Source organism: Microcaecilia unicolor, chromosome 10 (assembly GCF_901765095.1).
Source record: "Microcaecilia unicolor chromosome 10, aMicUni1.1, whole genome shotgun sequence".
Classification (NCBI taxonomy): Eukaryota; Metazoa; Chordata; class Amphibia; order Gymnophiona; family Siphonopidae; genus Microcaecilia; species Microcaecilia unicolor.
In genome coordinates, this window is record NC_044040.1 from 90886158 (window position 1) to 90910975 (window position 24818).

Sequence of the window (24818 nt, forward strand, 5' to 3'; positions counted from 1 at the left end):
CTCAAAAGAGCAATCACCCGGTCTGAAGCTCTGCCGCACTCTGCTCAGATCAACCAGTCGTCCAGATAAGGATGGACTTGTACTCCTTCCTTGCGTAGGAAGGCCGCGATGACCACCATTACTTTGGAGAAGGTCCGCGGAGCAGTAGCCAACCCGAACGGGAGGGCTCTGAACTGGAAGTGTCTGCTCAGAACTGCAAAACGCAGAAAGCGTTGATGAGGAGGCCAGATGGGAATATGCAAGTAAGCTTCCTTGATACCCAAGGATGCCAGGAACTCCCCTGCCTGCACTGCCGCTATAACAGAGCGGAGAGTCTCCATCCGTAAGTGCCGAACTTACAAAGCCCGATTGACCCCTTTGAGGTCGAGGATAGGCCGGACAGAACCTCCTTTCTTTGGTACCACAAAGTAAATGGAGTAACGTCCCTTGCCAAGCTGATCTTCTGGCACCGGAACGACCGCACCCAGGCGGATCAGATTGTCCAAAGTCTGCTGCACTGCCACAGCTTTGACCGGAGACTTGCAGGGAGAGTGCACAAACCCGTCTCTTAAGGGTCGGCAGAACTCTAGCTTGAAGCCGTCTCTGATGACTTCCAGCACCCAAGCGTCTGAAGTTACCCTGGTCCACTCGCCCAGAAACGAGGATAGGCGTCCTCCAATCAGCTCTGGGCCATGGACCAGCGACCCGTCATTGGGTATGAGACCCTGGGGGGAGGACCGGAGGAGGCACCTCCGGGACGGCGGTCTCTGCGAAAGGAATGCTGCTTGGGGGAGAAGTTCCTTATGAAGAAAAAGGGGGCAGAGGAGCCCGGGCGATACCGACGGGCTTCCTGAAACCGTCCTTTGGAGGAACCGGAGCGGGCACCACTGGCCGAGCCCTGACCTCCGGTAACCTCTTGCCCTTAGACGTGCCGAGATCAGTCACAATCTTGTCCAGCGCGACCCCAAAGAGCAGCTTGCCTTTAAAAGGTAACTAAGCCAGGCGAGACTTAGAGGCGTGGTCAGCAGACCAATGCTTTAGCCAAAGCCACCGACGTGCAGAGACTGTCTGAGCCATACCTTTAGCCGAGGCTCTCAAGACATCATACAGCAAGTCTGCCAAGTAGGCCAAGCCCGATTCCAGGGCTGGCCAATCAGCCCTCAAGGAAGGATCCGAGGGGGGAGCCCGCTGCACCAGCGTCAGGCACGCCCTGGCCACATAGGAGCCACAAATTGCGGCCTGCAAACTTAAGGCAGCCACCTCGAAGGACGACTTTAAAGCCGCCTCCAATCTCCTGTCTTGGGCATCTTTTAGGGCCGTGCCACCTTCCACCGGCAACACCGTTTTCTTAGTCACCGCAGTGATTAAAGAATCCACGGTAGGCCCAAGAAAGGCCTCCCGTTTACCTTCAGGCAGAGGAAAGAGGCGGGACATAGCCCTAGCCACTTTAAGGCTTGCTTCTGGGAAATCCCAATGAGCCGAAATCAAGGTGTGCATGGCTTCATGCACGTGGAAGGTTCTAGGCGGGCGCTTCGTCCCCAGCATAATGGCAGAGCCAACAGAGGCTGAGGGAGAGACGTCCTCCGGAGAGGAAATCTTCAAAATGCTCATGGCCTGCATTAACAGGTTGGGCAAATCCTCTGAGCGAAAGATCCGTGCTGCAGAGGGGTCATCCGCTCCACCCGAGCAGGAATCTGTCTCCTCCAAGGAATCCCCAAAGGACCGTTGGGAGAACTCAGATACGCTGCCCTCATCTACATAAGAGGAGACAGAGTCCTCTAGGGCCCGAAGTCCACCCGAGGGCTTTGCTTCGGAGGCCTCAACCCCTTGATCAGAGGGGGAGCCGGGCAGCGTTTAGCATAAGAAAAGCCTGATGCAGGAGCAAAATGAACTCAGGGGAAACCCCTAGCCTGTGCACTTCTGCCGCCTGGGCCACGGCCCTAGACGCACCCTCAACCAGCGCTAGCCAGAGCGGGAGAGAAACATGCTGCGCATCCAAAATGGCGTCCGGTGCGAAACTCCGAGAAGGAGCCGCGCGGAAAGAACAGCGCTTAACTTTCGCCGCTTTCTTGCCGTCGCCCGAATCAAGGGCGACCATAGCATTAACGTCTCCCACCTCGAGGGCAGCCCAAGAAGAAGCCATCCGAGCAGAGTGGCCAGCCAAAATGGGGGGGGACGAGCAGCGGGGGATGGGCGCTTATGGCGGGAAAAAAACGCTGCACCGGAGGAAAAACCGGGACACTGACCGGACTCCAAACTGACGCCCAAAGGCGAGTCAGGCTTTGAAACCCCCGCATCCCCGCTAGACGCACACATGCGGTCCGGGGAGCGAATCTTTGCGCCCTCGCCCTCCGATGCCATAAGCCACATGGAGAGACCGAACGGGGAAACCCCCTGCCCGCTATAAAAAGGTAAAATTCCCTGCTTCTCGCTCCGAGCTGTAACGAACTGATGTCCTAGTGAGCAGCTGCAATAAACGCTGATATAAACGTTGAAATAAACGCCCTTAAAGGACGTTCAAATTTTTTTTTTTTTTCTTTAACGGAGCCAGCGGGAGGGGGGAGAAAAGGAGGGACCTGGCACCACCAGGTTTGCACTTGCTCAAGAAGAGCCCTCAACCCCAGGTACTCAACAAAACCTAAGAATTAGGCTTGGAGACCTAGCCAGAGCTGCTGCTGTGTGTGACCACCACCTGCTGAGATAGAGAACATACTGAGGAGTTTCCGGCAGCACATGACCACATATAGGGAGGCAAAAGGATTGCTCTTTATCTCCACCTGCTGGTAGATGGACACAACCCACCAGTCTATGGATTGATCGGCATGATGATATGGAAGCTATCCACACCTTTTTAAAACCCTGCTAAGCTAACTGCTTTTACTAGATTCTATGGCAACGAATTCCAGAGTTTAATTAGACACTGATACTACTTTGTAGCTTCATTGCATGCCCACTAGTCCTAGTATTTTTTGAAAAAGAGTAAACAATTGATTCACGTCTACCGGCTCCATTCTACTCATTTTATATACCTCTATCATATCTCCCCTCAGCTGTCTTTTCTCCAAGCTGAAGAGCCCTAGCCACTTTAGCCTTTCCTCAAAAGGGAAGTCGTCCCATCCGCTATCATTTTCATCACCCTTCTCTGTACCTTTTCTAATTCCACTATAGCTTTTTTGAGATCCTGTGTACTTGTCCCAACCTCTCTTGAATTCGGATACTGTTTTTGCCTCCACCACTTCCACCGGGAGACCGTTCCATGAATTCAACACCCTTTCTGTGAATTTCTTCAGGTTACTTCTGAGTCTATCCTCTTTCACCTTCATGCTATGGCCCCTCATTCCATAATTTCTTTTCAGTTGAAATACTCGCCTTATGTGCATTTATGCCACATAGGTATTTACTTGTCTCTATCATAAACTTCCCTCTCCCACTTTTCTTCCAAAGTATACATACTGAGATCTCTAAGTCTGTCCTCATACTCTTTATGTAGCTGTCCTTTGGACGACATATCTTTTTGAAGGTGCGGCCTCCAGAATTGTAAGCAATATTCTAATTGACGTCTCACCAGCATCTTATACAGGGGCATCATCACATCCTTTTTCCTACTGGCCATTCCTCTCCCTATGCACCCAAGCATCCTTCTAGCTTTCGCTGTCACCTTTTCTATCTGTTCGGCCATCATAAGATCATCACATACGATCACACCAAAGTCCTGCTCCTCTTATGCACAAAAGTTCTTCACCCCAACTGTACCGTTCCCTCGAGTTTCTGCACCCAAATCCATGACCCTCCAATTTTTAACATTAAATTTAAGCTGTAAATTCCAGACAATTTCCTCTAGCTTTGCTAAGTCCTTCCTCATGTTATCCACACCATCAGGGGTGTCTACCCTATTGCAGACTTAGGTATCATCCGGAAAGAGGTAAACTTTACCAGACAGCCCATCAGAGATATTATTTACAAAAATGTTAAAAAATACTGGCCAAGAGCCAAACCTTGCAGCACACCATTTTGTGGTAACCTTTAGTGAAAGGGCCCCTTAGACACAGTACAGGGCATGACAAATCCTGGGCACTATGCCACCGAGACACCTAAAAATTGCAGCCTGGTGCTCAGGATTTCATGTTCTTATGAAGTGAGGGGGGGAAGAGGGGAAGTGTTGTCGTTTCTGCTGCCACCAAAGCAAGTTTTCCTCTTCTATCTACGTAGAGCAAGTCAGTTTGCGCTAGATTCACACAGTATAGAAACCCTTGTGGTCTCCAAGTCTGGCAAGATTTGAGTCCGCAAAATGAGCTCAGGAGTTCCCACAACATGCAGTGGAAACTGGAGTGGACTTATGCTGTGCCAAAGAGGAATGTTCATTTTGACAGCGGCGCAACAATGACAAAGAAAGAGCAAAAGCTGCAGCATGGGAGAGGGGTCATATACATTCATCAAACAGAAAAGAAAAAGAAAGGGAGGACAGGGAGAATCATGCTTCGGCTAACAAGCAAATAAAAAAGGATATAAAGTCTGGCACATCAAACGGGGAGCACCACTGTGTTACTGGCAGTACAGTTGGGGAATGGGAGCTGCTGGCCTTCTGCCAGTGCTATGCAGTGGTACATTAGAAAGGGGAAGACAGTCTTAGTAAATTAGTCCCTAAAGGAGCAGCAGATTTGAGAGGATTTCCCTCCCCCATTCTTGAACTTTGATAGGGATACTGGGAAATGGAGGGAGAGTGAAGAGATCTCAGCCAACTAGCTTCTAAGTTTTTGCGTAAGCTCCTAATTCAAAGAAAATTTGTCAAGGCCTGACATAATATATGATAGCAGATGAAGAAAACAACCCATCCAATCTGCCAAGTAAGATGGTTAGTGTTAACTACTACTCCATGCAGGTTACCTACCCACCATGCCTTTGCACAGGGTTCTTACTCTGTGCACATTAGAGTCTCCAAACTTTTTTCAGAAATTCTTTATATAGTCATGTTACTGCTATTTTGAGCTGAAGTACTCAAAACTTGGTTTCTAACCTCTTGCCATTTAGGGATCCTTTGGGGATATCTCAGTCTTCCTTCCTTTTCCAGCTTTTACTTCTATCCTCTTCCTCCAGACTCTCTCCACTGAAGCTCCCTCAAATCTCCACCTCTAGGGCTCCCTTCCCCCTGCAGTATCTTACTCTTCCTGGTGAAGGACCTCCAAGCTTGGAACCCGAAATTGCTCTAAGCCAGCAGCTCTCAAACTTATCCTGGAGGACACTTAGGCCAGTTAGGTTTTCAGAACATCCTCTATGAGCATTCATGAGATAACTGCCTGCACTGCTTTCATTGGATGCAAATCTATTTCATGCATATTTTTGAGGATATCCACACAACCCGACTGCCTGTAGGTCCTCCTTAAGTTTGAGAAACTACTACTCTGACTGCTCCTTCCTACAATTGCCTTGCTGCTCCCAGCGCAGCCACCCCAGGCATATGGTTTGCTTCCCAAGGTCCCATGCTGAAAGTAGTTCTGGTAGGTGCCAAATATGAAAATCTGATCACCCAAGCAATGAGATACCTGGAATATTTTAATCCCTAAGAGTTAACATACTAACAACAAATCAGTATTTTAATTCTTTATTTATAATTTTGAAAATATAAACCACAAGGAAACACGATTAGCAAATATAATACAGAAAAGTGAATTAAATCACAATCAGGATTCAAATTAACTTTATCTATAGACCACAATATAGAGGGGGGAGGGGAAAACACAATTTAGGAGAAAACAGAGGAGGAAAAATAAATTACCATCAAGAAACCATAAACCAACAGGAGACCCAGAACCCCATTATCCTGTAATCCCATTAGTCTTAACAGTAATCTTCTTTAGATCTAGAAAAGCATTTAATTGGTCTGGCATAAAGAAAATATAGGCCCAGATGCATCAAACAAACGTAAAAAAATCTAAATCGTTAAAGTCCTTAACGATTTTGAAAAACCAAAGCATGCACCAAAAAAACAGGTCAAACATGTTCGTTGCGGTATCAAGTACAATGTATCAATCAATCGTAATCCCCGTTAATGGGCCCCTAAATCATGCGCAGAGCAGCCAAGCATTATGCTGGCTGCTCTGCGCATGCCACAAACGTCCAAAAAAAACCCACAACACAAACACGTGGCTCCCCCCTGCACTAACCAAAACAAAAAAAAAAATCCAAATAGATCGGGAGGGGGCAAAGGCGCTCGTCAGGAGCGTCCTGTATGGGCACCCTTGCCCCCCCCCCCCCCAGAGATCGCCGCTGTTCCCCGCTTCAGCTGGTTTTAATAAAAACAAATCTCCACATTCTCATCCCCGCTCCCCCTCCCTTCCTGTGTCTCCTGTCCTTTGCTCCAGGGCTCCACCTCCCGCCATCCTCCGCCTCCGTGCCCCGCCCCCTGGGATCGGCGCCGCCACTTCCACCCTCCACCGGACCCCCCTCCACATTACCGTCCCGCGCAGCGCCTGTCACCTGTATGTGGAGGCGCTGCACAGGATAAAACATCTGATCGCCAACTGCTTCTCCCTCCTCTGACGTCAGTCTGTTGTTCCTGGGCCCGCCCTCCATTGACGTAAGGTGGAGCCCTGGAGCAAGGGACAGGAAACACAGGAAGGGAGGGGGACCGGGGATGAGAAAATGTGGAGATTTGTTTTTATTAAAACCGGCTGAAGCGGGAAACAGTGGCGATCTCGGGGGGGGGGGGGGGCAAGGGCGCCCATACAGGATGCTCCTGACGAGCGCCTTTGCCCCCTCCCAATCTATTTGAATTTTTTTTTTGTTTTGGTTAGTGCAAGGGGAAGTGGGGAACTACCGGTTTGTATTTTTTTTTTACTTGCCAGCTTGCATTTTTAAGGTGCAGGAGGGAGCGGGGAGATGACAGCTCAGGCCTGAGCGACAGGTCTGAGATCTCGCTAAATTTCTCACGTTAAATGATTCGTTAGAATCGTCGGTATGGTTAGTGCATTGCGAATTGTCCACATTTCAATGGTAGTTTCTGGTTTGCATTCAGTTTTCGTTATCTGCTAGTGGCTTCAGAAAAAGGACTATAATGTATGCAACGGTGGCAAATTTTGTCGTTAAAGGGTCGGTAGAGTTTTGTGCATCTAGGCCATAGTTCACTCCTAAGTAGCAGATCATACATTTACAAGGATAACTAAGAGAAAGGTAGCCCAAAGAGCTTTTGTATCTTTCCTCAATGCTAGGAAGGCTTCTCCCCCTTCCTACGTTGTCTTATGTAAATCAGGGAAAACAAGATACATAAACCACAAAACAAAACTTGAGAACTGCGAAAATAAAGTCTGAGAATAGCATTTAAGTCCTGTTCAAAAATGGAGACCAACAAAGTGAGTCTTTCAGAGATAGAGTCTTCAAAGTATAGCAGAAATATTATTCACATTGATCTTTTCTTTTTGTGGTTTACCAACCTGTTGGTCTCCAGATGTAGATTTAAAAATAGTAAGATAATATAAAGGAGGTTTAGCTTCTGAGGAAAGTTTACCATCAGGTATTTTAATGTGCACAATCTCAGACTATCAGTTCATAAGAAGACACAGATGACCACAAAACTGTAGAGGAATCTAGAACTGGATCAAAAATAAGGAACTAAGCAGTTGTCAAAACACTGTGAATACAAATACACAAGAAATGCCATGCTGTTAAACCAAAGTTTCATTCATCCCAACATCCTGTCTCCAACAGCTGCCAATCCAGATAACTATAAAGTACTACTACTACTAAACATTTCTAAAGCGCTACTAGGGTTACGCAGCGCTGTACAGTTTAACAAAGAAGGACAGTTCCTGCTCAAAGGAGCTTATATTCTAAAGGACGAAATGTCAAGTTGGGGCCGTCTAGATTTCCTGAATAGAGTTATAATGGTTAGGTGCTGAAGAATAGATCATCCCTTGCTGCTTATTCCCAGGGATTTGTGTTGACTTTACCAACATAAGAATTTAAGAGTAGCCATAATGGGTCAGACCAATGGTCCATCTAGCCCAGTATCCTGTTTTCCAAACAGTGGCCAAGCCAGGTCACAAGTGCCTGGAAGACCCAAATTGTGGCAACACTCCATAACATAAATCCCAGGACAAGCAATTGCTTCCCATGTCTGTCTCAATAGTAGCTTATTTATTTATTTATAGCATTTGTATCCCACATTTTCCCACCAATTTGCAGGCTCAATGTGGCTCACATTTGCCATAATGGCGGTTGCCATTTCCGGGTAACAGAATTACAAATGGTATTGCGATAAGGTGCATACATACATGGAACAGATCATGGTATATATATAAGAAGAATACATTATGGTATTGCAACAAGGTTCCCGAGTAATAAATTGGATTGTAACATACATTAGGTTGTCGACTATAGGGAGATCCTATTCGATATAAGGTTTAAAGTGGTAGAGCTTGATTATTCATAGCAAAGAGGTTAATCAGTCATGTGATAGGGGTTCAGTTTTGTATAGATCATGTATAATATTATTTCGTGTTTAAGATGGATGTTTATGGTATGCCTTCTTGAAAAGATCTGTTTTCAGTAGCCTTCAGAAGATGGTTAGGTCTTGCGTTGTTTTTATGGCCTTCGGTAGTGCGCTCTATAGCTGCATGCAGATATACGAGAAACTGGTCGCATATGTGGATTTATATTTCAACCCTTTACAGTTAGGATAGTGGAGATTGAGGAATGTACGTGATGATCTTTTTGCTTTCCTAATAGGCAAGTCTATAAGATCTGACATGTAGTTTCGGGGCTTCCCCTAGATGATTCTGTGGACCAGGGTGCAGACTTTGAACGCAATTCGTTCTTTTAGTGGGAGCCAATGTAGTTTTTCTCTTAGGGGTTTGGCGCTTTCGTATTTTGCTTTCCCAAATACGAGTCTGGCTGCTGTGTTTTGAGCGGTTTGAAGCTTCTTAATGATTTGTTCTTTGCATCCGGCATAAATGGCATTGCAGTAGTCTAGATGACTTAGCACCATTGATTGTACTAGGCTGCGGAATACTTCCCTTGGGAAGAAAGGTTTGATTCTTTTAAGTTTCCACATTGAGTAGAACATTTTCTTTGCTGTATTTTTTGCATGGTCTTCGAGTGTGAGATTTCGGTCAATTGTGACTCCCAGTATTTTCAGACTGTCTGAGACGGGAAGTGTGTAGTCTGGGGTGTTTATGGTATTGGTTATGTTTGTGTTGTATTGTGAGGACAGGATGAGACATTGTGTTTTTTTCTGCATTTAGCTTAGTTGGAATGCGTCCGCCCATGAGTTCATTATTTGGAGGCTGCATGTGATTTCATTTGTGATTTCGGTTATGTCTTGTTTGAACGGGATGTATATCGTGACATCGTCTGCATAGATGTATGGGTTGAGTCCTAGGTTGGATGAAGAGGAAGCAGTCCATACAAATCTCTCTCATGAATATTCATTGTGGATATCCTTAAAACCTGATTGGCTAAGGAACCCCCAAGACAGGTTTAGGAACCACTGTACTAACTCAATGTTTGTACTGTTTGAAAAAGTAAAAATAAATAACCATCCCATATCTACCTGTTCCATCCCGCTCATTTTATAAATGCTTTATCACATCTCCTCTCTTATCTGAAGAGCCCCTAACTTGTTCAAAAAAGTGGTTCCCAAACCTGTCGTGGGGGCTCCCCAGTCAAGTCAGGTTTTCAGGATACCAACAATGTATAGAATATTTATGAAAGATTTGCATGCAATGGAGGCATTACATGCAAATATCATGAATATTCATTGTTGATATCCTGAAAACCTGACTGGGGAACCCCCTAGGGCACGTTTAGAAACCAGTGGCGAGTACTTCTAAGACAACTTTTCTATTCCTTTTTATCACGTCACCCATCTCTGTGATTGTACACTTAAAGACTGTACAGTGGGCAAGAAGAGGTATGCAGCCTTTCAAAAGACCCTACAGGGCAATAGAAATATACCTAGCAACAACGACTGCCAGCCCAACCATTAGGCAAAACTCAGACTGCCTACAGCAGTTTCTTGGGGGTATTAAAGAGCAGCTGCAGTCAAAACAGGTCCTGACAGCCATACAAACTCAAAGAACCATCAACATTTTCTTTAACCTGCATTTTTATATTATGTTTGTGCGATGATCATGATTGTTTAGTTTAAGTTTCAAAATCTTTTGGGGGGGGGGGTTGTAAGTTAGGGACCTGAAAGTTAATTGAGGGGAAATGTAAGGCTGAAGGTTCACCCTAGGCAATGTTCTTCACTGGAAGGCCAAGGGGCTAGTGGCAACCCCTATTGAATCTAGTGAGGGAAGAAAGTTATAGAGAGCCAAAATATACACTCTTCCAGAACCCTTATTTTTTATGCTTACTGCTAGAACTGTCTCTGGAACAGTTCTGTTTTGTTTTGGGACTGCACAGCTCTCAATTAATTTGAATCACACAGTGTCCACATTCCCATTTTATTCTCAAAGGCCTATGTGAATCATGAACGAATTTCAATGGTATGTTGCTCCAACTCATCTAGCCAAATGATGCAGGAAGAAAACAATAGATGTCCCAGAGTGGCACCTGTAGCAACTCTGTGAAAGTTGATGGAACGTTAATAAACTGAAGAGCTGATGCAGAAAATAAACTGAGGAGCTGATGCAGAAAACTACTGGTGGCAGAACCGCGCCATTAAATGTTCTGAAAGCACATTACTAGGGGTTCACTGTGCAGTTAACTCACATACTACAATTTCCATTATCCAACCTTTGCTAATCTCAACATCCAGAATATCCGACAGACAGACCCCCCCCGGTAACGTTATCACGTTTATTTCTATTAAAAATCTGTTTTAGAACAATTTTTGAAAATCAGGAACTCTGTCTTTTTTATGCATTGATTTCAGTGTTTATGCAGTGTTTTCCATATTATCTGACAACAGGTTGGTCCCGTTTACGTTGGATGATTAAGATTGTACTGTATGAATGGGCACACAGTATATAAAATGAATGGTAATGAGGTCATTACATATTCCTTTGCAATGCACAGAAATAAATAGGTGATTTTAATGCGCACACAATTCTAGAAATTCACCGCTAGGTCTGAGGCACCATAGAAGGGTTAGTTGAGGGGATTTAATGCCGTTTTTTTTTTCTTTTCTGTGACTATATATACACTTTAAAAGACAGAACAGCAGCAGCAGCAGTGCATAGAGGTAACAGCAGCTTCACTATGTGCATGTATGAAGTAAAAAGATGCACAGGAATGGGGATTGTGGGAACCCCACAAGAAGAAATTGCCACAGGATTCCCATGGGAGTGTAGTCAAAAAAATCTGGTGATCCCAGAATGAGACTTGAGAACATACAGCGAGAAGGCAGCCGGAGCTCCAGAATGAGGCTTGGAATGTCCAGAGGCACACCCAGATCACCAGACTAGGTTAAATAGTAAATACTATCCCAAAAAAACAAAACAAAGGAGGCTGTTGGGAGGAAACAGGACTGCGAGGAAGTAAATACTACTGTCAACTCCTGAGGGCACGAGTGGGGATGGAGGAGATTAATTGTGGGGATGTAATGGCTCTCAGCGAGTAGAGGTTAGATTCCAGTGGGGATGGATGAAATTTCTGCCCTTATACAACTCTCTAGTATGAAAGAAAAAGTACCAACACACATCTGCTTATGTTGTTCTGTGCATAAATATTAGCCTCACAAAAACTTTATGTGCAAGAAATTTTTATGAGGCTAATATTTATGCACAGAACATCATTCTGGTTCATGTGTAGTTATGTGCTAGCACTTTCGTTTTCTTCAGACATGTGCACAGTGAACCCGCCCATACCAGAAAACCTTTGTGCACATGTACCTGGCAGGCATCCTCCGAGTAGCACACAGATTCTGTGCACTTTGAATTACATCTCATTAGCGTAATGCACTGCCACAGAATTTTTCTCTCCTTCACCTTGTGGTAGAAGCCATGCACTCAGCAGTCAGTGTATCTGGGTTTTAAATAGTTTTGGACAAGTTCCTGGAGGAGAAAAGTCCATAGTCCGCTATTAAGATAGACATGGGGAAAGCCTCCACTTATCCCTGAGATCAGTAACATAAATCTTGCCACTATTTGGGATTCTATCAGGTACTTGGGACCTGAATTGGCCACTGTTGGAAGCAGCATACTGGGTTAGGTGGACCACTGGTCTGACCCAGTATGGTTATTCTTATGTGGCTCTACCAAGTGGCTTTCTGCATCAACCCACGAGTGGAAATCTAGCTTGAAGAAATAGGGAACAAGATGACAGAAATTAACAGGGGACAGATTTTTTTTTTTCAATTCTCTTTATTGTCATTGGTACAATACATGCTCATAGACCACACAATCTGAGACAGTCCATCAACGCTTTAAACAACATGACATTCAGCACAAGAGTATACTCAAATACCATCCAGGAAGCATAATTGCACTAACATTTTCTTCTATGCCCCTAATAGTCCCCTCCCAATCTCCCTCCCCCCCCCCCAAACTACTTCAGTCAAAGAGAAAAAGTAATACTCAGTCAACCTTCCCCCCCCCACCCTCCGATCGGGCCCCCCCTTGCCTGCCTCCCCACCCCCCTTTATGATCTCCATTGTTGATAGGAAACCTTACTGTCTTACCATTTCCTCTAATTTCTGCCAAAGCAGTGCATACTGCCTGTTGCCTATGTTTGGAGACTGCTTATACAATGTGTGCTCATATTTTGCCATTTCTTTAACCTTTGCCACCCAGCAGTTGTATGATACTGGTTCTACCTTTGTCCAACACTGCAGGACAGTTTTTTTTAGCTGCCAGGGTTGTCATATATAAGAATCTCCGCTGTGGTTGGGAGAACCCCTGTTCAAGGAGATCTGTCTGATCCCCCAACAACAACGATTGGTAGGACCATTCTACCTCAACCTGGAGCACTGTGTTCAATACCTTAAAAATTTCATTCCATAGGACCAGTTTAGGGCACTCCATAAAACTATGTAAAAAGGTATCAATTCCTGCCTGGCATTTGGAGCAGGTATCCGACTCCCATAACTTCATTTTCTTCCCCCGTTCACAGGTGATATATGCTCTATGGAGCAGTTTAAACTGTGTTTCTTGCCAATCCACAGATTTGACAAATTCAGCTAGCGACACAAACAAGAAATTAAATTGAGGTTGTGAATATTCAGTTCCCAATTCTCTATTCCAACCGGAGACAGCTCCTCCCTGCCTGTTATCTGGTAGAGCCATCTTTGTCAGCTTATACCACGTGGATAATTTATTACCCTTCGGAGGTAAGCGTAACACCATCTCATCCAGCTTCCCATATGTCCATCTATTTCCATACTTCCCCCACGACTGTTGCCAATAATGTCGTGCTTGTAGATAGTGTAACATTTGATTATTTGGGATCCGCCATGCTTCTTTCACTTGCGAGAAGGGAAGGAACCTATTGCCCTCTGTGGACACCAAATCTCCCCAAGTCACACACCCATTCTCTGCCCATCTCTTAAATACAGAGGGTCCCATGCCCGCCGGGAAGTCTACCAGCCCTACCATCCTTTGAAAGGGTGAGGCAAATGGGCTTCTATCCTGCCGACCTCTCCACCACTTCCACGCTGTGCGGAGCGGTGTAAGAAAGCTAAACTGCCTATTTGCAATGGTGCCTAGCCCTGAAGAAGTGTGTAGTTATAAATGAATATGGTTTGCACCATTCCTCCCACCAGTGGTCTGGGGTGAATTTTGATTGACCACTAATACCTTCGTATATTATACGCATCAGTGCTGCCACGTTATAAAGGCGGAGGTCAGGTAAATTAAGACCACCCCCCTCCCTGTTAAGTATTAACACCTGATGTCCTATGTGGGCACCTTTATGTCTCCATATAAATGATCTTATAGTGGACCTAAGTAACCTTTCATCCTGTCTCTTAATCCATATAGGTATTGCTTGCAATGGGTACAGCAGCTTTGACAACAGAACCATCTTAACCAATGCTATTCTTCCATAAAGCGGTAAGGGAAGGTCCTTCCATCTCACACAAGTTTGCCTGATCTTATCAATTTGTTCCAGTATATTTTTCTTATACATCACAATTGGGTTGGTACTCAAGAAAATACTAAAATACCGCATTGCCTGCGGCACTGGCGGAATAGGGAGATTCCCAAACCTTGAGGTATCTTGACTTCCTGATAGTGGAAGTAGTTCAGATTTGTCACAATTGACCCTTAATCCCGATAATTCCCCGAACTGCTTTACTAAAAGAAGTGCCTGATCCAGGTGGGTGGATGCATCCTGTAGATATAATAGAATATCATCCGCAAATAAATTAATACGGATCTCCTTCCTCCCCCCACCATGAGGCCCCTAATCTTGTCACTCTGCCTTATTTTAAATCGCCAGCAGTTCAATTGCCAGCAGGAACAGAAGTGGCGACAACGGGCACCCCTGCCTTGTTACCCTCTGTAGCTCAAAGCTCTCTGTTAGGGTGTTGTTTATCATCAGCCTCACTCTTGGTTTAGTATATAATGTCTTAACCCACTCAATTAAACTACCACTTATCCCGTACTTCTCCATCACCCAGAATAAATACTGCCACGATATGCTGTCGAAAGCTTTTTCCATGTCTAGCCCAGCTATCACTTCATTCCCCTCCGTTCCTTTGTAAGTGTGGATTACCACCAATGCCCTAATAAGATTCACTGAGGCGTACCGGCCCGGGACAAACCCCGCCTGATCTTCCTGTACCACCCTGGACAGAGATAGATTCAATCTTCGAGCTAAAATGGCTGCTAGGAATTTAACGTCCTGGTTTAATAAGGATATTGGGCGGTAAGACCCCACTTGCCCTGGGTCCTTTCCTGGTTTAGGTATTAATATAATATGTGAAAAAAAATACTTCCTGACATTTTTCTTGAGTCTGCCCCCCTTCAATCTCATTTCATGTCCTCTCGTTCTACTGCCTTTGCATCTCCGGAAAAGGTTCGTTTGCAGATTAATACCTTTCAAATATTTGACCGTCTGTATCATATCACCCCTGTTTCTCCTTTCCTCCAGAGTATACATGTTCAGGTCCGCAAGTCTCTCCTCATACGTCTTGTTAAGCAAATCCCATACCATTCTCGTAGCTTTTCTTTGCATCGCTTCAATTCTTTTTACATCCTTAACAAGATACAGCCTCCAGAGCTGAACACAATACTCCAGGTGGGGCCTCACCAACAACTTATACAGGGGCATCAACACCCCCTTTCTTCTGCTGGTCACACCTCTCTCTATACAGCCTAACAACCTTCTAGCTAGTGCCACCGCCTTGTCACACTGTTTCGTCGCCTTCAAATCCTCAGATACTATCACCCCAAGATCCCTCTCCCCATCCGTACCTATCAGACTCTCCCCGCCTAACACATATGTCTCCCGTGGATTTCTACTCCCTAAGTGCATCACTTTGCATTTCTTCGCATTGAATTTTAATTGCCAAACCTTAGACCATTCTTCTAGCTTCCTCAAATCCTTTTTCATGTTTTCCACTCCCTCCCGGGTGTCCACTCTGTTACAGATCTTAGTATCATCCGCAAATAGGCAAACTTTACCTTCTAACTCTTCGGCAATGTCACTCACAAATATATTGAACAGAATCGGCCCCAGCACTGATCCCTGAGGCACTCCACTACTCACCTTTCGCTCCTCCGAGCGAATTCCATTCACCACCACCCTCTGGCGTCTGTCCGTCAACCAGTTCCTAATCCAGTTCACCACTTCGGGTCCTAGCTTCAGCCCATCCAGTTTATTTAAGAGCCTCCTGTGGGGAACCGTGTCAAAAGCTTTGCTGAAATCTAAGTAGATTACGTCCCTGGCTCGTCCCTGATTCAATTCTCCTATCACCCAATCAAAGAATTCAATGAGATTCGTTTGGCATGATTTCCCTTTGGTAAAACCAAGTTGTCTCGGATCTTGCAACTTATTGGCTTCCAGGAAATTCACTATCGCTTCCATTACTTTTCCAATAACCGAAGTGAGGCTTACTGGCCTGTAGTTTCCAGCTTCTTCCCTATCACCAATTTTGTGAAGAGGGACCACCTCCGCCATTCTCCAATCCCTCGGAACCTCTCCCGTCTGCAAGGATATATTAAACAAATCTTTAAGAGGACCCGCCAGAACCTCTCTGAGCTCCCTCAATATCCTAGGGTGCATCCCATCCGGTCCCATGGCTTTGTCCACCTTTAGCTTTTCAAGTTGTTCATACACACTCTCTTCCGTGAACGGCGCTCTATCCACTTCAATCTCATTTGTACTTTTTCCAGTCGACCGCGGTCCTTCTCCAGGATTTTCTTCTGTGAAAACAGAACAGAAGTATCTATTTAGCAAATTTGCTTTTTCTTCATCATTATCCACATAGCGGTTCGCAGTATCTTTTAGTCTCAATTCCCTTTTTAGTCATTCTCCTTTCACTAATATAACTGAAGAAATTTTTGTCACCCCTCCTTACATTTCTAGCCATTTGTTCTTCCGTTTGCGCTTTCGCCAGACGTATCTCTCTCTTGACTTCTTTCAGTTTCATCCGGTATTCCTCCTTGTGTTCCTTTTCTTGAGTTTTTTTGTATTTCTGAAACGCCAACTCTTTAGCCTTTATTTTCTCAGCCACTTGCTTGGAGAACCATATCGGTTTCCTTTTTCTCTTGCTTTTATTTACTTTCCTTACATAAAGGTTCGTGGCCCTATTTATAGCTTCTTTCAGCCTGGACCACTGTCCTTCCACTTCTTGTATTTCCTCCCATCCCATCAGCTCCTTCCTCAGGTATTCCCCCATTTTACTAAAGTCAGCATGCTTGAAATCCAGGACTTTGAGTTTTGAGTGGCCACCCTCCTCTTCAGCCGTCATATCAAACCAAACCGTTTGATGGTCACTGCTGCCCAGGTGGGCACCCACTCGGACATTTGACACATTATCCCCATTTGTGAGTACTAGATCTAGCGTCGCTCCCTCCCGCGTGGGTTCCGTCACCATTTGTCTGAGCAAAGCACTTTGAAAAGCATCCATGATCTCTCTACTTCTTTCCGATTCCGCAGACGGAACCTTCCAATCTACATCTGGCAGATTGAAATCTCCCAACAACAGCACCTCTCTTTTCTTCCCCAACTTTTGAATATCAGCGATCAGATCTTTATCTAGTTCCTCCAATTGTGTCGGGGGTCTGTAGACAACACCCACGTGGACAGAGATTCTATCCTCTCTTTTTAAGGTGATCCATATCACTTCTTCCTTTCCCCAGTTCCCTGACATTTCAGTCGCTGTGATATCATTTCTCACATACAGAGCTACTCCTCCACCTTACGCCCCTCTCTGTCCTTCCTAAAAAGATTATAGCCTGGTATGTTTGCATCCCATTCATGGGAACCATTGAGCCATGTCTCTATGATTGCAACTATGTCCAAATCTGCCTCCAACATCAGGGCATGAAGGTCATGAACTTTATTGCTTAGACTGTGAGCATGTGTGGTCATCGCTTTCCATCTACATTTCCTAGTATGTGTTTCGGTTTTAGTGATTTGGGGGTGACTTTTCTCTTTGGGTACCTTCATATCTTTTTGTTCCACCTTCCTTGATTTCTTTCGCCTCAGTTTTATTTGCAGGAACATCAGAGTGCTGTAGTGGAGCAAAAGAATTCTGTAGGGGCAACACTTGTGAGGGCGGATGCTTCTGTGTCACATAACGAAGCCTGCCTGAGCCTACTGTGAACCATCTATTCTTAGGTGGTATTATCCTTTGAGGCAGTGGTGAGAATTTGGTATGGTTCTGTGCAGTCCTAGAAGTTGCTTTAAGTGCATTCATTTCCTGCTTTACTTTGCTGAGCTCCTGTTTTAAACTAGCAAGCTGAAGACAGATAGGACAAGCTTTAAGTCTCCAGAAGCTTGGTCTTGAAACTAAAGCACCACAATTATTACAGAGAATAAAAGTCATCTTGATTTGTTGAAATGGGTATGAACAGGTGTACTATGATGGGGTTGTAATTAGGGTGGGGTTAATTTATGATACGTAGTATATTTGGGAAAGCTATATAGGAAGTGTCAGACCTTCCCTCCTTATCTTATAGAACCTTGTGTATGGCTAAAGGCAGCTGTTTATGTATTAGGATAGCAACTCCCCTTTTCCTGCTGTTAAAGGATGAATATGCCACTTCTCCCACCCACCCTCTCTTCAATTTCACATGCTCCGAGCTAGACAAATGGGTTTCCTGGAGAAAGGCAATGTCCGCCCCTCCTCTCTCAGCCAGGACAGTATTTTAGTACGTTTAACTGAGGAATGAATACCATCCACATTCAAAGATATTATCTTCAAGTTAACCATCTCCTATACCAGTGATGGGCAACCTTTTGAGCTTGGTGTGTCAAAATTCACCAAAAAACCGAGCATAACTCGGGTGGTGTGTCACTTCGAGAAAAAAACCATAATTTCGCGATATTTATAGTTTAAATAACAAAAATGTATAATTGTAATATATAACTGTATTTAATAAACCAAAAACTAATTATTTAACTTACCTGCTTAGTGACTTCTTTGTTCATCTGTCAGTCGGTTTCTTTTGTTGGTCTTGATATTATTTAACTTGTGTGGTGTGCCGTGAACTAAGATAAGTGAGGGGGAGGGGGAATTCTTTAACTAATCTGCCTATTAGTGACTTTTTTGTTGCTGAATTTCATTGGCTAAATCTTCAATTGAAGGTTGGTATTTTGTACACTTCAAGCCCAAGCAAGCGCTACTAACTTCATCTTTCAATCTGTTTCTTTTGTTGGTTTTGATATCATTTAACGCTGAGAATAAGGTTTCACAAAAGTACGTAGAGGGAAAAATTGTGAGTAAAGCCATTGCTATATTTTTCAGGGTGCTAAAAGTGTCTGGTAATCGGATCCAAGCACTCCAAATTTCCTGGTAACTCAGATATTCTCTTAATAATTGCATCTTTATTCTGCATATCGTGAAATAGAACTGGTGCACATCTTAGGAGAGTTTCTTTAATAAATCCTCCCTCACTGAGTGCTTTTCCATGCTGAGCTATGGAGCGAGCAATGCTCAAACTTGCAGATGTTAAATTTGTAGAACCTTTTACAAATGTAAGGATGGAATTAGATTGGCTCTTATAAAAAAGTGTAGCTGCCTGGAAATGTATTCCTTCCTTTCATCCTCACTTTTTTTCAAGAGCTGGGAATGATTAGTTTCAAAATGTCTATTTATATTCCATGTTCAGCTTACTACCGTTTCAGTACATAGAACACAAAATGATCTGCCATTTTTTTCTATAATGCCATACATCTCGGTCCATGTCTCTTGAAAGGGTCGGCTACTGCTACTACCACTTCCTTTACTTAACCTTGGTTTTTTATTTTTTGGGTTCTCCATCAGGGGGGCAGTGACAGCCCTGCAGGCAATTAGGGGTTAACTAGCCTAACTGACCACCTTATGTAAATTAAGATGGCTGCCGCTATTTCTAATGGCGGGAAACAGCACCCATAGCACATGCCCTCGCCTCTCCCAGCCTCCCCCTCACCTATCTCAGTAATGATGGTCAATTATAAATCCACGACACCCCAGAACAGTAGATTGGATGATGGTTGCTGTGGTTATGTGGTAATGGCGATCACAGGGCCCCCAGAGATGCGTCCCCCACGGCATTCCGCTGCTCTCTGCTCCGCCGGCCGGAAGTGAGGTCAAAGATCCCCTAACGGCCGTGCAGGAGCCGGGGCAGAGGGAGCAGCAGGGAGGGAACAAGTGGAGGACTCGGAGGGAGCCAATAGGAGCGCACACGGCACCGCCCCAGTGGGTAAACATGCACGGGGGGGGGGGTGATTTCGCCGGGGGGGGGAGGTCGCGCTGCACCTGGGGGGGGGGCATCGGCGATCCGCCCCGGGGAACGCCGCTGCTTCTCTGTATGCGGCCACATGCGGCCGCGTGTCACCGAAAATGGCTACGCGTGTCAGTACTGACACGCGTGTCATAGGTTCGCCATCAGGGTCCTATACTATAGGCTGTAATCCTCATGCCTTCCACCCTTCTTTTTTTTTTCCGGCAGGCCTCCCAGCTGGACCCGCTAGAAACACTCTGCTCCTGTGTTTCAGTTCCTATCAAGAGATATCCCCATCCTTTCCCCTGCAAGCAATTTACCCCATCTCCCACCCCACCCTTTCCTCCCCCTCCCAATCCTCCCTTATTGCCCCCTTCCCCAACAGTCACACAATCCCTATCTTCTCTCGCTCCCTGCCCTCCCTCCTCCCCTCCAGAAACCTTCTGATTCCTCCTCGTCATCATCCTTCCCCTTCCCGCCCTCATACAGCAAGAAACAGACATCAAATCCCCCCCCCCTTGCCCAAGCATTCACCCCCTAACCCCATAACTAACCCCCCACAACAAAATCAACAAACCACAATTTGTATACATAACGTTCTTAGAAATTGCTGGAATCATCGCAGTAACATTGCTTGAGAATTCTGCATCTTTCTCTTTGACTCTGGACCATCCGCCACTGCGCCAATACATCAGGTCCATGCTTGCTGCAGCTCCTACTCAGTTCCAGACTTTACAGGCTCACTGTCCATGATAATATCCAACTAGTAATATTTTAGGGAGGCATGAATTTTTCTCCTGAGAACTCAGACCTGTAACCGAGTTATAAAGTCCGTTTCCAGAGTGCCACTTTTTTTTTTTTTATAGCCTCCCCTTACACATGGAAACTCTTAATACCAGTGTTGCCCTCTGTCCGAGCCTTTCCAACTAGGCTCTCATTATGCAAACAAGGAAGATGTGCAAAATTAAATCAAACCATTGCGTCCCATTCGATCTGTCCCTCGGAGAGATGTCCCCCTCATTAGTTATTCTCCTGTTGGATCCTCTCTGTTCAATCTCTCCATAAACGCTTTGGCCTCCGCCGCTTCTTGGAACATTAAGGATTTCCCTCCATGCCACACTCTTAACTTCGCAGGGTAAAGTGAAAATCTAATGCCCTTACTGTACATCTGGGAGCACATGGGAGCCATTGCTCGTCTAAGCTGCGCCACCGCCGAGGAGTAATCGTTGAACAACAAGATTTTATGTCCATTGTACTCCAATTGCGCTTGTCTGGATCGCCCCTGCTTCAGCAGCATTTCTTTCTACCGCCAGCTGGAAAAGTGTGTGACTGCTGTTCTGGGCTTGCTATCTCCTTCTTTCCGGGTCCCTATACGGTGCGCCCGATCGCACTGCCATGCGCCCGTTCCTCTTCCTAGGCCCAAGTGTGTAGGGAGCCATTCGCTAAAAAATTTGTAAAGGTCTCCCTCTCACCTCCTCCGGAAGCCCTACAACCCGCAGATTATTGCGGCGATTCTTGTTCTCTTGTTCCTCCACTTGTGCTTTGAGGGCTGCCGCTTCTTTTTGCAGGGCTTCGATCTGTGCCGCCATACCCGTCGTCGTATCTTCTTGAGCGAGCACACGTTGTTCTACCTCTGTTAGCCTGCGGGCCTGCGTATCGAATTTCTCATTAATTTCCTGGACCGCAGAATGGATTTTGTTTAATCGATCCTCCAGCGCCGCTGCTACTGTTGAGGAGATCACTTTCGCCCACTCTGCCGCGTTTTTCTCTGGCCCAGGCAAGGATTCTGGAGACATAGCCATCTTGGCAGCTTTCCCCGCGGGAGTGCACTTGTGTTTTATGGCGCCCTGATTCCTAGTGGGCATACCGTTCGTCCCCTTTCACCAGTTGTGGTCAAATTCGTGCTGCGAGTTCTCTGACCCTTCACGCTGACTCTCAAGCTCATTTTCAAAGCACTTAGCCTCCCAAAGTTCCATAGAAACCTATGGAACTTAGCCTCCCAAAATGCTTTGAAAATATGCCTCTATGAGACCTTCGGGGTGTAAAAAATGATTTCAGAAAGCTGGTTTTTGGAAAGAATTCGGGGAGCTCTCCCTTCCTGCTGCTGTTCAGGAAGCAGTCATCATGTGACCCCCCCAGGGGACAGAATTTTGAGCAAGAAAAGACGGGCTCAGTGAGAGAGCAAGTCTAGGGAAACAGACCATTTTAATTACACAGGTTGATCTGTGCATGCTTCAACAGCCAGACTGCACGCACCATTACAAGAGGACCTCCCTTTGTTTCACTACCCAGGGCACTGGGCACAGACTCTCTGGCAAAGATTATGGCTCTCACACTAAAGCCCCGATGCACAAAGCTTACCATGCTAGGAACGTCTAATTTTGACTGGTTCAATCCAGTTTAGCATGCACATTATTCAGCAAGTAATGCACAAAGGGGTTCTGCGTGATTTTTACCTTTTGCTGTAGCAGCCAGTAACAATCATATGCAAATGTATTAAAACAAGCTGATTAACAGCTGTTTCTGAGCAATGCACAAAGAGGAGCGCCTGTAAGCACATTTTTACGGGACATCAGGAGCTGTCATAGCATGACGGTGGCTTCATGACAGAGCAATTTGGTGTCATACTTAAACAGTATTTGCAAATGTGTGTGTCCCGCAATTAACAACGCTGTGAAGTTGTCTTAAAACAAAAAGCATGCTGTGGAAGATGCCCATGGCACCCACAGTTTTGAAAAAAGCTACACACACATATAAACAAGAAACCCCACAGGATGTGAAAAATGGCATGGAATCCCACAAAGAACCCTTTACAACCCAGAAGATTTATTGCTTATATGCGTGTATGAAAGCAGTGTGTAGCAGTGGAACACTGCAGAAGCAAGTCCATAGCACAGGCTGTTCTGGACATGCACATAGCATCAACACTTAGCTGGTGGCTGTTCTACACATGTGCTGGTGTCTTCCCTACTGAGTTGCTTGCACATACCTAAATCTCCACTACCCTAGCTACAAAGGACTAAAACATAAAACATATGCATCCAGCTTCTCTTATACAAGCATGCAACTATGGAATGCACTTCCAAACGTCATGAAAACAATGCACGAACTAACAAACTTCCGGAAATCGTTAAAAACCAACCTGTTCACAAAGGCATACCAGAATGATCAAACCTAAACACCTGAACCCTGCAACACAATCGAAACTCTTACCAGAACTGGACAAAACTCAACTCTCTCTCCTTGAATACTTAATATACTCTGTCATTTATGAACATTAACACTAGGCCACTCTGTATTTCTCTTACCGGAACTGGCGATCGCCATCATGGTACTATATAAGCCACATTGAGCCTGCAAATAGGTGGGAAAATGTGGGCTACAAATGCAATAAATAAATACATAAATAAATAAATTGTGAGCAGCTTATTTGCATGAGATTTCATAAGTACATAAGTAATGCCACACTGGGAAAAGACCAAGGGTCCATCGAGTCCAGCATCCTATCCACGACAGCAGCCAATCCAGGCCAAGGGCACCTGGCAAGCTTCCCAAACGTACAAACATTCTATACATGTTATTCCTGGAATTGTGGATTTTTCCCACGTCCATTTAGTAGCAGTTTATGGACTTGTCCTTTAGGAAACCGTCTAACCCCTTTTTAAACTCTGCCAAGCTAACCGCCTTCACCACGTTCTCTGGCAACGAATTCCAGAGTTTAATTACGCGCTGGGTGAAGAAATATTTTCTCCGATTTGTTTTAAATTTACTACACTGTAGTTTCATCGCATGCCCCCTAGTCCTAGTATTTTTGGAAAACGTGAACAGACGCTTCACATCCACCTGTTCCACTCCACTCATTATTTTATATATCTCTTTTGAGCATCACTCACTATTTCAAACTCGTTAACTTTTACAGGGTAAAAGCAATGGGTTTTTTTTTTTTTTTTTTAACAGAGACTTGTGCATTGGCCCCTCAGTCTTTTGGCCAAGGTGGCTCCTGCTTGAAAAACAGTGAAGCTCTTACCCCGTGGGGGTGGGGGTGCCCACTCTTGCTCTGGCAGTAATTCATTTGGCCTACCATGTCCAGGTGTAGATAGACTGCAACAGAAACTATACACAGTTACACTACCAGAGGTTGTACCATAATAAGCTGTACAAGATGAAACATAGGAACATACATATTATACTCTAAAAAACGAAGGAGAAAAATAAAAAAAATGCTTAACCTTATTACGTCTGCAGGAGGACATAAAACACCACAGTGAAATCAAATACTAGTTTGACTACAGAAAAAGCAGAAAGATGAGGGAAACATAGGCAAGACAAGCTACAATAAAGAACAAAAGGCAATTAGGAGGAAGAAAGAAAGAAAGACAGCGAAAGAAGGATAAAAAAAAACCATAACGAGATATGAAAGAAGTAGCAGACAGATGTAGAGAAAAAAAAAAAGAAAAAAGATGTAGTGAAAAAAAAAAAAAGAAGTGAACAAGAAATGCAAAAAAAAAATGGCAGAAACAGAAGCAAACAAAGCAAAAACTGAACCGAGCCGCAGTTACCGGTGCGAGGATCGAAGGTAACAACGAAAACGGCCACAATCTGATCTTCCTCCTCCTCCTCCTGGTGTTGCTCGAGTGGCCATGAGCGCCCTATAGCAGGACCCAACACGGCAGGGCCCTCAGCCCAATCCAACAACAGAGCCCGATCTACCTGCTCAGCCATAGAAAAGTAGGCTGATTCCAATTTATGAAGCAATAAGACTTCCGGACACCTGCAACGTCCGAAACGAAGCCGCATTCCGAGCAGCCGTAGAGCACTTTCAGAAGCGCTGCGGTTGTGCGTCAGATCCGTCTTGTAACTCTACCCAGTTTGATGATGGCGAGAAGAAATTAATAATAGGATACGAGGGATAGTTATATGCGTGTGTGTGTGTGTTTTGTAGTGTACAAGAGTTAATATTTCGATGTTCGTAAATAAATCTGTTTCTGACGTCACCAAATTTGCCAATCAGCTTTACGTTTTCGAAATAAC

General features: G+C 45.0%; 1 protein-coding gene across 2 annotated transcripts in view; it reads right to left on the minus strand.

Annotated features, from left to right (window-relative positions):
- DENND11 (DENN domain containing 11) overlaps positions 1 to 24553 on the minus strand; it is a 408291-nt gene extending 383738 nt beyond the window's left edge. The window contains exon 1 of one of the 2 annotated variants that reach the window (XM_030215839.1): positions 24347 to 24553. In XM_030215839.1, coding sequence (XP_030071699.1) covers positions 24347 to 24509 — 163 coding nt within the window. In that variant the 5' untranslated portion in view covers positions 24510 to 24553. Of the gene's footprint in view, positions 1 to 7406; positions 7464 to 24346 lie in introns of those variants that run through there. The other variant, XM_030215840.1, reaches the window with a different exon arrangement.
- Positions 24554 to 24818: the final 265 nt, after the last annotated feature.